Raw genomic sequence first — 18,369 nt, 5'->3', positions numbered from 1 at the left:
CATCCCATAATAACCCTCTGACTGTGATCCATCCATAATAACCCTCTGACTGTGATCCATCCCATAATAACCCTCTGACTGTGATCCATCCCATAATAACCCTTTCACTGTGATCCATCCCATAATAACCCTCTGACTGTGATCCATCCCATAATAACCCTCTGACTGTGATCCATCCCATAATAACCCTCTCACTGTGATCCATCCATAATAACCCTCTGACTGTGATCCATCCCATAATAACCCTCTGACTGTGATCCATCCCATAATAACCCTCTGACTGTGATCCATCCATAATAACCCTCTCACTGTGATCCATCCATAATAACCCTCTGACTGTGATCCATCCCATAATAACCCTCTGACTGTGATCCATCCCATAATAACCCTCTGACTGTGATCCATCCCATAATAACCCTCTGACTGTGATCCATCCATAATAACCCTCTCACTGTGATCCATCCCATAATAACCCTCTGACTGTGAACCATCCCATAATAACCCTCTGACTGTGATCCATCCCATAATAACCCTCTGACTGTGATCCATCCCATAATAACCCTCTGACTGTGATCCATCCCATAATAACCCTCTGACTGTGATCCATCCCATAATAACCCTCTCACTGTGATCCATCCATAATAACCCTCTCACTGTGATCCATCCCATAATAACCCTCTGACTGTGATCCATCCCATAATAACCCTCTCACTGTGATCCATCCCATAATAACCCTCTGACTGTGATCCATCCCATAATAACCCTCTGACTGTGATCCATCCCATAATAACCCTCTGACTGTGATCCATCCCATAATAACCCTCTGACTGTGATCCATCCCATAATAACCCTCTGACTGTGATCCATCCCATAATAACCCTCTGACTGTGATCCATCCCATAATAACCCTCTGACTGTGATCCATCCCATAATAACCCTCTGACTGTGATCCATCCCATAATAACCCTCTGACTGTGATCCATCCCATAATAACCCTCTGACTGTGATCCATCCCATAATAACCCTCTGACTGTGATCCATCCCATAATAACCCTCTGACTGTGATCCATCCCATAATAACCCTCTGACTGTGATCCATCCATAATAACCCTCTCACTGTGATCCATCCATAATAACCCTCTGACTGTGATCCATCCCATAATAACCCTCTGACTGTGATCCATCCCATAATAACCCTCTGACTGTGATCCATCCCATAATAACCCTCTGACTGTGATCCATCCCATAATAACCCTCTGACTGTGATCCATCCATAATAACCCTCTCACTGTGATCCATCCATAATAACCCTCTGACTGTGATCCATCCCATAATAACCCTCTGACTGTGATCCATCCCATAATAACCCTCTGACTGTGATCCATCCCATAATAACCCTCTCACTGTGATCCATCCCATAATAACCCTCTGACTGTGATCCATCCCATAATAACCCTCTCACTGTGATCCATCCATAATAACCCTCTGACTGTGATCCATCCCATAATAACCCTCTGACTGTGATCCATCCATAATAACCCTCTGACTGTGATCCATCCCATAATAACCCTCTGACTGTGATCCATCCCATAATAACCCTCTGACTGTGATCCATCCCATAATAACCCTCTCACTGTGATCCATCCCATAATAACCCTCTGACTGTGATCCATCCCATAATAACCCTCTGACTGTGATCCATCCCATAATAACCCTCTGACTGTGATCCATCCCATAATAACCCTCTGACTGTGATCCATCCCATAATAACCCTCTGACTGTGATCCATCCCATAATAACCCTCTCACTGTGATCCATCCATAATAACCCTCTGACTGTGATCCATCCCATAATAACCCTCTCACTGTGATCCATCCCATAATAACCCTCTCACTGTGATCCATCCATAATAACCCTCTGACTGTGATCCATCCCATAATAACCCTCTGACTGTGATCCATCCCATAATAACCCTCTGACTGTGATCCATCCCATAATAACCCTCTCACTGTGATCCATCCATAATAACCCTCTGACTGTGATCCATCCCATAATAACCCTCTGACTGTGATCCATCCATAATAACCCTCTGACTGTGATCCATCCCATAATAACCCTCTGACTGTGATCCATCCCATAATAACCCTCTGACTGTGATCCATCACATAATAACCCTCTCACTGTGATCCATCCCATAATAACCCTCTGACTGTGATCCATCCATAATAACCCTCTCACTGTGATCCATCCATAATAACCCTCTGACTGTGATCCATCCATAATAACCCTCTGACTGTGATCCATCCATAATAACCCTCTCACTGTGATCCATCCCATAATAACCCTCTGACTGTGATCCATCCATAATAACCCTCTGACTGTGATCCATCCATAATAACCCTCTCACTGTGATCCATCCATAATAACCCTCTGACTGTGATCCATCCATAATAACCCTCTGACTGTGATCCATCCATAATAACCCTCTCACTGTGATCCATCCCATAATAACCCTCTGACTGTGATCCATCCATAATAACCCTCTGACTGTGATCCATCCATAATAACCCTCTCACTGTGATCCATCACATAATAACCCTCTCACTGTGATCCATCCATAATAACCCTCTCACTGTGATCCATCCCATAATAACCCTCTGACTGTGATCCATCCCATAATAACCCTCTGACTGTGATCCATCCATAATAACCCTCTGACTGTGATCCATCCCATAATAACCCTCTGACTGTGATCCATCCCATAATAACCCTCTGACTGTGATCCATCCATAATAACCCTCTCACTGTGATCCATCCCATAATAACCCTCTGACTGTGATCCATCACATAATAACCCTCTCACTGTGATCCATCCCATAATAACCCTCTGACTGTGATCCATCCCATAATAACCCTCTCACTGTGATCCATCCCATAATAACCCTCTGACTGTGAACCATCCCATAATAACCCTCTCACTGTGATCCATCCCATAATAACCCTCTCACTGTGATCCATCCCATAATAACCCTCTGACTGTGATCCATCCCATAATAACCCTCTGACTGTGATCCATCCATAATAACCCTCTCACTGTGATCCATCCCATAATAACCCTCTGACTGTGATCCATCCCATAATAACCCTCTGACTGTGATCCATCCATAATAACCCTCTGACTGTGATCCATCCCATAATAACCCTCTCACTGTGATCCATCCCATAATAACCCTCTGACTGTGATCCATCCCATAATAACCCTCTGACTGTGAACCATCCCATAATAACCCTCTCACTGTGATCCATCCCATAATAACCCTCTCACTGTGATCCATCCCATAATAACCCTCTGACTGTGATCCATCCCATAATAACCCTCTGACTGTGAACCATCCCATAATAACCCTCTGACTGTGATCCATCCATAATAACCCTCTCACTGTGATCCATCCCATAATAACCCTCTGACTGTGATCCATCCCATAATAACCCTCTGACTTTGATCCATCCATAATAACCCTCTCACTGTGATCCATCCCATAATAACCCTCTGACTGTGATCCATCCCATAATAACCCTCTGACTGTGATCCATCCATAATAACCCTCTGACTGTGATCCATCCATAATAACCCTCTGACTGTGATCCATCCATAATAACCCTCTGACTGTGATCCATCCCATAATAACCCTCTGACTGTGATCCATCCCATAATAACCCTCTGACTGTGATCCATCCCATAATAACCCTCTGACTGTGATCCATCCATAATAACCCTCTGACTGTGATCCATCCCATAATAACCCTCTGACTGTGATCCATCCCATAATAACCCTCTGACTGTGATCCATCCCATAATAACCCTCTGACTGTGATCCATCCATAATAACCCTCTGACTGTGATCCATCCATAATAACCCTCTGACTGTGATCCATCCCATAATAACCCTCTGACTGTGATCCATCCATAATAACCCTCTGACTTTGATCCATCCCATAATAACCCTCTGACTGTGATCCATCCATAATAACCCTCTGACTTTGATCCATCCCATAATAACCCTCTGACTTTGATCCATCCCATAATAACCCTCTCACTGTGATCCATCCCATAATAACCCTCTCACTGTGATCCATCCCATAATAACCCTCTGACTGTGATCCATCCATAATAACCCTCTGACTGTGATCCATCCCATAATAACCCTCTGACTGTGATCCATCCATAATAACCCTCTGACTGTGATCCATCCCATAATAACCCTCTGACTGTGATCCATCCCATAATAACCCTCTGACTGTGATCCATCCCATAATAACCCTCTGACTTTGATCCATCCCATAATAACCCTCTGACTGTGATCCATCCCATAATAACCCTCTGACTTTGATCCATCCCATAATAACCCTCTGACTGTGATCCATCCCATAATAACCCTCTGACTGTGATCCATCCCATAATAACCCTCTCACTGTGATCCATCCCATAATAACCCTCTGACTGTGATCCATCCATAATAACCCTCTGACTGTGATCCATCCCATAATAACCCTCTGACTGTGATCCATCCATAATAACCTCTCACTGTGATCCATCCCATAATAACCCTCTGACTGTGATCCATCCCATAATAACCCTCTCACTGTGATCCATCCCATAATAACCCTCTGACTGTGAACCATCCCTTATTATTACATGGTTTAGTTGAATACTCGATTCTGATTGGTCAATTCAGAACACATGACACGTTGTTAATCCAGAACAGACACACCACTGTCAAGGATTTATTGACCGTTGTTAAGGACGCTCACATAGAAAGAAGTCCGTTCGATTTAACTGCATGCAGTTTGGCAATTATATCACAGCTAAGGGCGTGGTTCAAGCCCTTAGCTGTGATATATGCTCAGTATATCACACAAAAATACACTCTAATTGAAATAGTTTTTATTAGTAAATGATGATGTTCAAAATAAAATAGTCCCTCCGTTGCCTTCTGCACGAAACAGGTGAGGTGGTTGCTATGCAACAACACTAACAGCAAGCGAACATATTAGACAGAGAGCGTTGATCCATTATTTGGCTGTTTATTTACATTAATGTGTATGTTGCTGTTTATTGTGCATCCACTGAAAACCTGTCCAGCATCAGTAGCATGGCTTACGTGGTCACTTGTATAGGTTGAGGTTGTTCCAGGCTGTTGCTTGGCGTGGCGAGAATATTGCTCCACTTTCTCCGGTCCCTGAGATTGGGCTTCCAGTAGCTCTGAAGAGAGCTTTCGCACCTGTGGCCACTAACGGTCATAATTTCTCTGCTTTGTTTCAAGACCCGCATCAGAAAGCTTTTGAATGGTGCTACTTTCCCAGTTGGTCTACCTGCTCTTCACGTAGCTCTGCATGTCGTCGTTTAGGTGCTCTCTGGAGATAGGCACTGCTCAATCCACTCCTCCATAGTGAGACCCCCGGAGGTCCAAGTTAATCTTAAATGATTCCATCTTATGCTTTGTGAGTTTGTTTCGTAACGGAAGAAATGTAAATATATTTATAAAAGGACAGGTCAAATCAAGCAATCTGATTGGTCGATAGCGTTTTTGAGGAGCTTTTTGATTACAGACTTGAAAACATCGTTGCTTGCTTTAAAAGTAGCACAATTCATGATGTCAGACCTTGGGAAGTATCTAGATATCCCTGCCCTAATGCCAAAGGTACTGCACACTGAATATGTGTCGCCGTTTGATGTCTATGTCTGGACCGCTGCGTACAAAGGAGGGTTTCTGCCCCGTTTCTTCTCCGCTGTTTCCTTGTCCCAGTTTGAAAAGCAAACTGCATTTGTATGACAAATAAATGACAAATAAAGAACCTTGACCCCCTTTTCAGCCCAACTTTATGCAGTTAAATCGACCGGACTTCTTTCTGCAGATGTGAGCGTCCTTAACAACGATCAATAAGTCCTTGCTGCACATTATCCCCTACATGTTTCCATCTTAAGCTTTGTTAGTTAGTTAGTTAGTTCGTAAGTTAGTTTCCTAACGGACGTAATGTAACAGCTGTAACGGTTGTAGATCTTCTCAGACGCGGAGGGATACTGACTTGTTGTGAAAAGTAACTACAATTCTACCCGTGATATACGCTCATTATATCACGGCTAAGAACCAATCAGATTGCTTGATTTGACTTGTCCGTTTTATAAATATATATATATTAGGGCTGTGCGATTATGGCAAAAATCATATTATTTTGGTCAATAAATGAACGATTATTAAATACGTATATTCATTGACTTTGAAAACCTCCATTTATTGAACTCAGTGGCGAGCCGTGACTTTTATACCTAGGCCCTCTGAGCCGCAACCAATCACAACAGAAATCAGGCGTGGAGGCGTGTGGCGCAGTGGATAGAGTCTTGGTGGTGGGCTCAGGGGAGCACAGGTTCAAACCCCACTTTAGTCAGCATGTCGTTGTGTCCCTGATACATAGTTCACCCAAAAGTGCTCCAGTGGGGATTGTCCGCAGTATTGAGTATGTAAGTTGCTTTGGATAAAAGCGTCTAACAAGTAACATAATGTAAAAATCAAAACTTCTGACTTTTTACAGAACATTTTAAAATGTGGACTTTTTCTGAAAATTCTGAATTATTTTATAAAAATTTAGAATCAAAATCACACACACACACACACACACGCACACGCACACGCACACACACACACACACACACACACACACACACACACACACAGCGGGTGGAACTTGTCATAAAGTCCGCGATAATAAAGCCCACCCATTTAGAGGGAAGATATGATTGGTCAATTGTACTGTCATTTGACATTACTCTCTCGTTGAGTTACCCTAGCTAGCGGGCCGTCTGTGAGTTCACAGCTGGACCAGCAATCAGCTCCTGCCTTCACCTCGCAGAGACGCTGAACAGGCACATTCCAAGGATTTATTTCTTGTGTTAAGATGTTATTTTAAATACAAATACAATATGTTTTCAAATATTATTTTGTAGAATATCTTAGGCCCTGACGGCTCGCCACTGATATATATATATATATATATATATATATATATATATATATATATATATATATATATATATATATATATGTTTCTATTGTATTCCATGTCATGTTATTGACGTGCACTCTGCTATCTATGTGATGGTGTTGCTTTGCTGGAGGAGATTGTTATTTCTGAACTGTGAGTGAATGACGATAAAAGCCTTGAAACCTGAAACCTTCAAACATGAGTTGCGTGATGACGTCATGTGGTGCTGACGCAGCGGGGGGGGGGCGTGGCCTCACCTGTCGCTCAGGTAAAAGAAGATCTGCGACAACAGAGAGCCTCAAACAGGAAGTGATCCTCTTCCTCAGCAGACCTCCAGACTCTCTGATCCTCAGGAGCTCCGGAACCAGAACTTCATTCATAAAAACAGCTCATTAAAGAGAGTTTAACCCAGTTATGCTCCTGCTCCTGCTGCTCTCCTCGGCCCTCCTCCAGGTCCAGCTCCAGGTCTGTGACTGGGACCCGAACCTGAACCCGGACCAGCAGCTGCTCTCCGGCCCGGACCCGGCCCGGGTGCTCGAGGTCTCCGGCCCGCGGGCCTGCAGGGCCGCATGCTGCTCGGACCCGGACTGCGACCTGGCTCTGATGGGGCTCCCTGCCGACGGCCTGCCGCAGTGCATGCTGGTCCGCTGCCGGGACCACTGCGTTTTCCAGCCCAGCTCACAGTTCAAAGTGTACCGCAAGAAGAGCCTCAGTTTGCCCGGGAATCAGCCTCTGGAGCACGGGGACAGGAGGCGCGTCGTCCCGCTGATGGAGGCCGGAGAGCCGCAGAGCAACGAGACCAACGACCGTGAGTTTATCTAATTGTGTGTGTGTGTGTGTGTGTGTGTGTGTGTGTGTGTGTGTGTGTGTGTGTGTGTGTGTGTGTGTGTGTGTGTGTGTGTGTGTGTGTGTGTGTGTGTGTGTGTGTGTGTGTGTGTGTGTGTGTGTGTGTGTGTGTGTGTGTGTGTGTGTGTGTGTGTGTGTGTGTGTGTGTGTGTGTGTGTGTGTGTGTGTGTGTGTGTGTGTGTGTGTGTGTGTGTGTGTGTGTGTGTGGTGGGGGCTGGCTGGCTGGCTGGCTGGCTGGCTCACCAGGTTGGACCGGTCTGTCTGCTCTCTGTAGTGATCATTCCTTGGAACCAAAACACACACCTGTTTTATCTCTCCCCCCCTCATTATTCATGTCAGTGATGTATATATTAATGTCTGTCTCTCTCCCTCCCACCCTCTCTCCCCCCCCAGTGAGATGCCTCCTCCCCCCCCAGGTAGGGTCCTGCAGAGCTTCTTTCCCCCGTTTCTTCTACAACGTTTCCTCTCAGATCTGCAGCCACTTCCTGTTCGGAGGCTGTCATGGCAACGGGAACAACTTCCTCACTAAGGGGGCGTGTGCGGAGAGCTGTGGGGGGGTGACAGGTACACACACCCATATACACACACACATATATATATATATACATATACACACTCACACACACACATATACACACACTGAATGCAGTCCTCATTGTGTGTGTGTGTTCAGGTGCGGTACTTCCTGATGACCTGCCTCCTGCTCGTGAACTCCCTGCTAAAGCTCCTCGCAGGAATCTCCACTCAGGTAACAACTGAAATACACCTGTCTCTCCTCTCTCACCTGTCTCTCTCTCACCTGTCTCTCCTCTCTCACCTGTCTCTCTCTCACCTGTCTCTCCTCTCTCACCTGTCTCTCTCTCACCTGTCTCTCTCTCACCTGTCTCTCTCTCACCTGTCTCTCCTCTCTCACCTGTCTCTCTCTCACCTGTCTCTCCTCTCTCACCTGTCTCTCTCTCACCTGTCTCTCTCTCACCTGTCTCTCCTCTCTCACCTGTCTCTCCTCACTCACCTGTCTCTCTCACCTGTCTCTCTCTCACCTGTCTCTCCTCTCTCACCTGTCTCTCCTCTCTCACCTGTCTCTCCTCTCTCACCTGTCTCTCCTCACTCACCTGTCTCTCTCTCACCTGTCTCTCCTCTCTCACCTGTCTCTCTCTCACCTGTCTCTCCTCTCTCACCTGTCTCTCTCTCACCTGTCTCTCCTCTCTCACCTGTCTCTCTCTCACCTGTCTCTCACTCACCTGTCTCTCTCTCACCTGTCTCTCCTCTCTCACCTGTCTCTCTCTCACCTGTCTCTCCTCTCTCACCTGTCTCTCTCTCACCTGTCTCTCACTCACCTGTCTCTCTCACCTGTCTCTCACTCACCTGTCTCTCTCACCTGTCTCTCTCTCACCTCTCTGTCTCTCTCACCTCTCTGTCTCTCACCTGTCTGTCTCTAACCTGTCTCTCTCACCTCTCTGTCTCTCACCTGTCTGTCTCTCACCTGTCTGTCTCTCTCAGCTGTCTGTCTCTCACCTGTCTGTCTCACCTGTCTCTCTGTCTCTCACCTGTCTGTCTCTCACCTGCCTGTCTCTCACCTGTCTGTCTCTCTCTCCCCTGTCTGTCTCTCAGATGTGTCTGAAGACTCTGAGTCGGCCCCCCCTCAGGAGAAAGGTATGTGTGTATTACTGAGTAATGTGTGTATTATTGTTGCGTAATGTGTGTAATGTGTGTAATGTGTGTATTATTGGTGTGTAATGTGTGTAATGTGTGTATTATTGGTGTGTAATGTGTGTAATGTGTGTATTATTGTTGCGTAATGTGTGTAATGTGTGTATTATTGGTGTGTAATGTGTGTATTATTGGTGTGTAATGTGTGTAATGTGTGTATTACTGAGTAATGTATGTAATGTGTGTATTATTGTTGCGTAATGTGTGTAATGTGCGTTCCAGTGACCCTCTCTTCTTCTAATACAGAAATGTCTGCTGAACACTTCGCTGGTATGTTTGCTCTCCTGGTTCAGACCTCAGATTTATTTAAATAAAGTTCTGTGAGCACCTGAAGATCAGACAGTAAAGGTGAGTGTGTGTCGTCCAATCAGAGCGCTGCGGGGCTGATCCGGAGGCGGGTCCCTGCAGAGCGGCATTTCAGAACTGGTTCTACAGCCGAGAGAAAGGAAGCTGCCAGACCTTCATCTACGGAGGCTGCCAGGGCAACAAGAACAACTACGAGACCAAGCAGCACTGCATGGACACCTGCACAGGTGAGACATACCTGTCTGTACCTATACAGGTGAGAGACACCTGTCCGTACTGTCTGTACAGGTGAGACACATCTGTCTGTATCTGCACAGGTGAGACACACCAGTCTGTACCTATACAGGTGAGAGACACCTTTCCGTACTGTCTGTACCTGTACAGGTGAGACACATCTGTCTGTATCTATACAGGTGAGAGACACCTTTCCGTACTGTCTGTACCTGCACAGGTGAGACACACCAGTCTGTACCTATACAGGTGAGAGACACCTGTCCGTACTGTCTGTACCTGTACAGGTGAGACACATCTGTCTGTACCTGCACAGGTGAGACACACCAGTCTGTACCTATACAGGTGAGAGACACCTTTCCGTACTGTCTGTACCTGTACAGGTGAGACACATCTGTCTGTATCTGCACATGTGAGACACACCAGTCTGTACCTATACAGGTGAGAGACACCTTTCCGTACTGTCTGTACCTGTACAGGTGAGACACATCTGTCTGTATCTGCACATGTGAGACACACCAGTCTGTACAGGTGAGAGACACCTTTCCGTACTGTCTGTACCTGTACAGGTGAGACACATCTGTCTGTACCTGCACAGGTGAGACACACCAGTCTGTACCTATACAGGTGAGAGACACCTTTCCGTACTGTCTGTACCTGTACAGGTGAGACACATCTGTCTGTACCTGCACAGGTGAGACACACCAGTCTGTACCTATACAGGTGAGAGACACCTTTCCGTACTGTCTGTACCTGTACAGGTGAGACACATCTGTCTGTACCTGTACAGGTGAGACACATCTGTCTGTACCTGCACAGGTAAGTTGTTGTTGTTAATGGACTCTTGGTTCTCTACAGTCAGACTGCTGCCATCCTCAAAGAAAGCCCCGCCCCCTGCAGCTGATAAAGGTACGTCACCATGTTTCAGATACCTGTCAGAGGCCTGCACACCTTTTGTTCTTCAGGTGTGAGGCCTTTACGGTGACCTCTGACCCCGGTCATCATTCTGTTTATAGACTCAGAGGCCTGTACGGTGACCTCTGACCCCGGGCCCTGCCGCGCAGCCTTCCCCATGTTTTACTACAACCTGAACACCGCCAGCTGCCAGCCCTTCATCTATGGGGGGTGCCGAGGAAACAGGAACCGCTACAGCAGCCTGGAGGACTGCATGACCCGCTGCCAGAACACAGGTGTGTGTGTGTGTGTGTGTGTGTGTGTGTGTGTGTGTGTGTGTGTGTGTGTGTGTGTGTGTGTGTGTGTGTGTGTGTGTGTGTGTGTGTGTGTGTGTGTGTGTGTGTGTGTGTGTGTGTGTGTGTGTGTGTGTGTGTGTGTGTGTGTGTGTGTGTGTGTGTGTGTGGGCCATTCAGGGTACATGTACAACCGGTCCCTCTGGTCTTCGGTGTGTTTGCGGCCGGGGGTGGTGGTGCTGTGGTTCTGTTTGGGCTGACGGGGGGGGGTCAGCGCTCTGCTGACGCTGTGTCTTGTTGTGCAGGTTCCTTTGACACTCGTGGGAAAGCTCGTGACCGCTGGACTGCAGGTCAGTTTTTACTCTAAAGTCTAAACAACACGACATTAAACTTCCTGTGTTCGTTATTGTTCCTTCGGTTAGAGATCTAAAGAGGAACACTGATTAATCAGGAAATATTTAACAACACTCTGACGGACGAAGAGCTTCTCCTTCACGTTACAATCATCCATCTGCAAGATACAATTTAATCTTTCATGTTTGCTCACGTCCGTGGTGGCCTATTTAGTTTTCAACCACCGTTAATGACATAAATGTTTATGCTCATACAATTATCGCAGCAAAGATTGTCAATCACAAATGTAATTTAGATTAAAGTAAAAATATCTTCAACAAAAAAAAAGTCCATCTGTCATCACCTTTCAAAAGTAATCAAACAATAGATGTCTGCTATGTGGTCTCTTGTCTTCCTTGTATTATTTTTCATGTCCACTAGATGGCGATCGGTAGGATTAAAGCACCGATATTCAGGATCTAGTCATCTTGAAAAGTCTGAATGTGGATCAGGCTGATCCTATCCTGAACTCCAGGGACAACATCTGGCCAACTTGTCTGATCCTGGATCACAGAAAATGGAATTTCAAAATCTGATCCAGGCGTTTCAAGATCCAGGCGTTTCAAGATCCCCGCGTTTCAAGATCCCCGCGTTTCAAGATCCAGGCGTTTCAAGATCCCCGTGTTTCAAGATCCAGGCGTTTCAAGATCCAGGCGTTTCAAGATCCAGGCGTTTCAAGATCCCCGCGTTTCAAGATCCCCGCGTTTCAAGATCCAGGCGTTTCAAGAACCCCGCGTTTCAAGAACCAGGCGTTTCAAGAACCAGGCGTTTCAAGATCCCCGCGTTTCAAGATCCAGGTGTTTCAAGATCCCCGTGTTTCAAGATCCAGGCGTTTCAAGATCCAGGTGTTTCAAGATCCCCGTGTTTCAGATCCAGGTGTTTCAAGATCCCCGTGTTTCAAGATCCAGGTGTTTCAAGATCCAGGTGTTTCAAGATCCCCGTGTTTCAAGATCCAGGTGTTTCAAGATCCAGGTGTTTCAAGATCCCCGCGTTTCAAGATTCCCGCGTTTCAAGATCCAGGCGTTTCAAGAACCCCGCGTTTCAAGATCCAGGTGTTTCAAGATCCCCGCGTTTCAAGATTCCCGCGTTTCAAGATCCAGGTGTTTCAAGATCCAGGCGTTTGAAGATCCCCGCGTTTCGAGATCCCTGCGTTTCAAGATCCCCGCGTTTCAAGATCCCCGCGTTTCAAGATCCAGGCGTTTCAAGATCCCCGCGTTTCAAGATCCAGGTGTTTCAAGATCCAGGCGTTTCAAGATCCCCGCGTTTCAAGATCCAGGCGTTTCAAGATCCAGGTGTTTCAAGATCCAGGCGTTTCAAGATCCCCGCGTTTCAGAATACTCGTGTCCGTCGATACCGTATCGGGTCATACCCCTGGACGCCCCAGTGTAACAGTGCTCTCCCCTCATGTTGATGTCTCTGACAGGATGTTTATGATCTTCCTCCTCTCAGCCGTCTTCCTCTTCGTCACGCTGGCAGTCGTCTCCACTCTGCTGCTGACGACCCTTGTCATCATCACTCTGAGACGCCACCGTCAGTCCCACCGCCTGTCCTCCTTTAGGTAACATCTATCTATCTATCTATCTATCTATCTATCTATCTATCTATCTATCTATCTATCTATCAATCAATCAATCATAATAGGCTGTGGTATAATGAAATGTGTTTCTCCCTGCAGTGATAAGGAGGAGCTGCTCCCAGACGAACAATCTTCTGTGGAGTCCCTGAACGTCTCAGAGAGCCCCAAACCAGACCAGGCCTGAGGAGATCTGATCATATTCATCTGGAATAACTCTAATATATAACTGTAATTTGGATTACCTTTATGATATGACTGTTATCGGGATTATCTTTAAAAATAAACTAATCAGGATCATTTTAATAATATTAGTTTAGTTTAGCTGCTATCATTGATTTATTAATAAATAAGGAAACTAAATTGATAATAAAATGTTTTACGATTTGATTGAGGAACTGTTATGTTAGTAATTTTTCTTGTTTAGTTAAAACATATTAAAATGAGCGTATTTGTACCGATAAGAGTTTATATTTTAAAAGCTATTTATATGTTGCCATTTCAAAGTGGTGAATACGATCACTCCTGATTATTGTTCAGCGCTAATCTGTCGATTAATACAAAAATATTTTCTGTAACGTCTGGTTTTTAAATCGTTGTAAACTGTATAACCTTTATACCCGCGTCTTGCCTCAAGATGATTTACACTTTCATATTTTATGAAGTTAATGTGAAAACAAGTTTTAATGAATGACCGTGCTGCAAGTAGAGGAAATCAGCCAATCACAGCCCTACATGGAGCCTACTTCCCACAATGCGTCAGGACTCTGATTACCTGGGGCCTACGTTTCCCATAATGCAACAGAGCTTTGATTCCCTGGAGAACATGTTTCCCATAATGCAACAGAGCTGTGTTTATTGATGGATTAGTACTTTTGATTAGTTAGTAATTGATAAAGGATCCTCCAACACTATTATTTTGATAGTTTCATATCAAACCAAAATGAATTAACTGATATTCTGTCATGCTGTGTTTTAATTAAAAGAGCTCCAGAATAAGTTTATTTTTCTCTTTGATTAAAGTTTCTGTTTTTACATATGAAGGGTTTTTCTTTGTCTCAATAAAAATGTATTTACACCTCAATGTTTTCATGTTCATATTTGATCTTGTTTTTCATTCTCACAAACAGATGATGTTGTTCCAGTTGTTAAACTGTAATATTAGACACTTCTGATATATCTCTTCCTGGTTGCTGTGGTTCCTAAACGTTTCCACTTTGCAATAACACAACTCACAGTTGATCGTGGAATATCTAGTAGAGAAGAAATGAACTGACTTGTTGCAGCCGTGGCATTCTGTTACAGAACCACGTTGAATTCAGTGAACTCTTTAGAACAAGCCATTCTTTCACACCTGTTTGTAAAGGCAGACTGCATGGCTATGTTACATCTGAGGCAATGGGACTGAAGGAAACTCCTGAATTCAATGATTCGGAGGAGTGTCCCAACACTTATGTCTATATAGGGGAGAGTGGGGTAAGTTGAGCCATTTGCTTTCCTCTCTAAGCAAGGAGAAATGACGCATAGTAAAAATGTAAGCACGCCTATAATTCAGGATGTCTCCTATCAATGGCAATGATAAGATTTAATATTTGATCAAGGGCAGTGAAAATCAGGGCCATCCAATGTCCGGGTCCTCGGCAGGAAGTCGGACCGTTGTGACGAAAAGAGAGCTGAGCCAGAAGGCAAAGCTCTCAGTCTACCGGGCCATTTCGTTCCTACCCTCACCTATAGTCATGAAGGATGGGTCATGACCGAAAGAACGAGATCGCGGGTACAAGCGGCCGAGATGGGTTTTCTCCGCAGGGTGGCTGGCGTCTCCCTTAGGAATAAGGTGAGAAGTTCGGTCATCAGGGAGGGACTCGGAGTTGAACCGCTCCTCCTTCGCGTCGAAAGGAGCCAGTTGAGGTGGTTCGGGCACCTAGTAAGGATGCCACCTGGGCGCCTCCCTTGGGAGGTGTTCCAGGCTGATCCAGCTGGGAAGAGACCGAGGGGTAGACCTAGGACCAGGTGGAGGGATTATATCTCTTCTCTGGCCTGGGAGCGCCTTGGGACCCCCCAGTCAGAGGTGGTTGATGAGGGGATAGGAACGTTTGGGGCTCTCTGCTGGAACTGCCACCCCGCGACCCGACCACGGATAAGCGGGACAAGATGGATGGATGGATGGATGGGCAGTGAAAATATTACTTCTAAAAAAAAAGTGGTCTTGTGGCTCTCAACTTGCCCCTAGGGTGCTTCTCAATGTCGAGGAAGGCTGCTCCAGAGCCACTATTTCAAGCATACTACGTAATCGAGTGCCGCCGAAGGACTGTTCAATTTCCAAATCTTTGGCGGAAATCTCGCTCCATTTGAGGCGGGGCCTTGCACATGATGCACACCTGCACACTTGTTAGCCTGTTCCACCATTCTTCGTTTTCCGAGGCTAGGAAGGATTCTTGCCTCGCTTCTGAAGGAAGTGACTCGGAAGACATGTCCTGGTCCTACCAAGCAAGCTCCCTCGACATTGAGAAACACTCGGGCCGTTTCTCAATCGCGAGGATCCTGGCTTGGTAGTCGCATACTTCCAAGTCCCCTCCTTCAGAAACGAAGCAAGTATACTTCCAAGCCACGGCTTCGGAAAACAAAGAAGAATGGAACAGGCTAACAAGTGTGCCACTCTCTCTAACGTTTTCAACATAAACTGTATCGAAAATAAATACCTCACGATGTCTATCTAATTATAAACTTGCTTTACTTTCACGGAACACATTTTTGGTGATAACAAATGTAACAAAGCAACATATTTACCAACACATGTTCTACGCCACTACATACTTACATTTAAATGTGTGCTGCGTCGGTTCAGCCATTCTCCGCAAGGGTTTTTTGAAATTGGTCCGTGCGCAAAGCATCGTGGGGATTTTAAGGACGCGAAGTCTACCCATGTGCAGCCTCGAAATTACCCCCAAACCAAGGACGTGGTCTCGGTGGAATTCCAAGTATGCTGGAGATTGGAACAGTCCTTCGGCGGCACTCGATGACGTAGCATGCTTGAAATATTGGCTTGGAAGCCAGTTTCCTCGAGATTGAGAAACGGCCCCTCTGTCACAGCCAAAGAAAAATGGGAGGAGCATTTCTGGTCACGTGATTACAACTATAAGGCCTTGCCTGGTTACAGGGGGTGGTTTAATTTACCCACTGGCTCAACTTACCCCCTTCTCCCATTACATGTCACTTGTCAGACGCTTTTATCCAAAGCGACTTACATACTCAATACTGTGGGCAATCCCCACAGGAGCACTTTGGGGTGAACTATATGTCAGGGACACACCGACATGCTGAATGCAGTGGGGTTTGAACGGTTTGAACCTGTGACCCCCTGATCCGAACACCTACGGACAACCCACTACGCCTCCTTACACCAGTGGCGAAACGTCAGGGCCTTCAAGGTATTCAGAGAATACCCTGCAACACTCAGATAAAACAAACAAAAAATCTATTTAATTATATAAATAAAATGTATATCAAATGAATAAATGAGAATGGTATCTGTGTCGTTGATCTTTAATATTACAGTGTTACGTTGATTTGTTTGTCCTTCTCGGTCCATGCACTACGCATTTCAGTGGTTTTGTGTTAGAAAAGAAAGCAACCAATCAGATCTTGTCCTTCAACCAAGGTATTCTACATCCTTGATCGAATGCCCTGGCCGTTGCACTGAATGAGAGCGTACGTTTGGATTGACAGTTTGATCAACCAATCATATATTCATTTGTAGCCAATGGGCGTATTCTTTCAGAGTTTTCCTCGTTTCCAGTGTACTCTAGAACAGGGGTTCCCAAAGTGGGGGTCGCGAGATGATTACAAAATAAAAATGGAAAATTAAAAAAAAAAAAATTATAGAAAAAAATTGATTAATTTTTGTAATATTTTTTTTTTTTAATTATTATTAATAATAACGTTTGCATAGACATTTTCAGGGGCGGACTAGCCATCTGTATAATTTCCCCGCAACGAGGCTCCCCCTTTGACAATCCACTAGCGCACTGTTTCTCAAACTTTTTCATACCAAGGACCACTTAACCAATACAAAACCCCCATGGACCCCCTAACTCCACAATTATCCAAAAACAATAGGCCTGCTTACCCATTCCAACAGTATATAACAAATTACAGCCTAGTAATGACAGCTTAACCTTCTCTATATCGCCTCGTTAACACATTAAATCAACAATACAAATACAGATTGTATAAGCATTTAGTTCAAATGCGATTTAAAATCCTCTCAGGTTTTACACCTCTTATTATGAAATGTAGACTACATTTATTATGTAGTATTATTTTAAACACGAGTTTATGTCCGAGCCATATGCAAAATACACCGCATGTAGTACGACACAAACCTCCGCTGTGGATTTTCAAAACAAAATACCATAAAACTATGGTCGCAGGCCCAAGTTTAACTCTCTGAGGCCTGCATGGTCTGCCTACAAAAAAAAAATTAAAAAACGTTTATGCAGCCCCAACAACAGCCTCTGATCCTCAACAGATTTCATGCAATGCTTCATCAGATGCACATATTAGATAATAATCTCTATCTCACTCTAACATCTAAATCTACTTTCAGCATGGATAAATGTTCATAAAATACATCCATTGTTTGCTATGCTTCTTGAAATCCTAAAAAACACATCGCTCGTGAATTGTTGTTACGGAAACAGAGGGGTTTTAGGTTGCCATTATTATAGGCTGCATCCATTGGTTGGTTTTGTGGCACATTTGTAACGCTGTGCCAACTTGGGCAAGCATGCAGGCAAACGTTAGGAGCGCACACAGGGTGGAGTGAGGTTGAGCGATGGAGAGAAAGGGAGAGAGAGAGATTGAGCGAGGCAGATAGCGTGTGCAGCGGTCTGCTTGCGCACAGAGCCGGAGTTTGTGAGAGAGCCGGCTTGAGAGTCAATTTCTCTTCAAAATATAATTGATTGCCAGCCTCCCTTGTCCCTGGCAAATCAGTTACGTTGGTAACGTAACTTATTTCTTCTAATGTGCCTGCATCTGGCGCTGAGTTGCCATATTCCTTTCATTAACCACTTCCTGATATCC

General features: G+C 45.2%; 1 protein-coding gene across 2 annotated transcripts; it reads left to right on the top strand.

The window, feature by feature from the left end:
* Positions 1-7,316: 7,316 nt before the first annotated feature.
* Positions 7,317-14,371, top strand: spint2 (serine peptidase inhibitor, Kunitz type, 2). 2 transcript variants are annotated; one of them, XM_079678648.1, is made up of 11 exons: positions 7,317-7,849; positions 8,281-8,451; positions 8,561-8,635; positions 9,499-9,540; positions 9,820-9,867; positions 9,969-10,130; positions 10,993-11,043; positions 11,151-11,324; positions 11,627-11,671; positions 13,164-13,272; positions 13,390-14,371. In XM_079678648.1, the coding sequence occupies exons 1-11, from the start codon at positions 7,456-7,458 to the stop codon at positions 13,472-13,474; spliced, it is 1,356 nt and encodes a 451-aa protein (XP_079534774.1). In that variant the 5' UTR covers positions 7,317-7,455; the 3' UTR covers positions 13,475-14,371. The 2 variants fall into 2 exon arrangements, with proteins under 2 accessions (XP_079534774.1, XP_079534775.1); XM_079678649.1 differs by having other exon boundaries at positions 7,318-7,849; positions 9,844-9,867.
* The last annotated feature ends 3,998 nt before the right edge of the window (positions 14,372-18,369 follow it).

The sequence above is a fragment of the Notothenia rossii genome, assembly GCF_949606895.1.
Source record: "Notothenia rossii genome assembly, chromosome: 4".
In the NCBI taxonomy this organism is placed as follows: Eukaryota; Metazoa; Chordata; class Actinopteri; order Perciformes; family Nototheniidae; genus Notothenia; species Notothenia rossii.
This window is presented reverse-complemented; position numbering and strand designations above follow the sequence as displayed.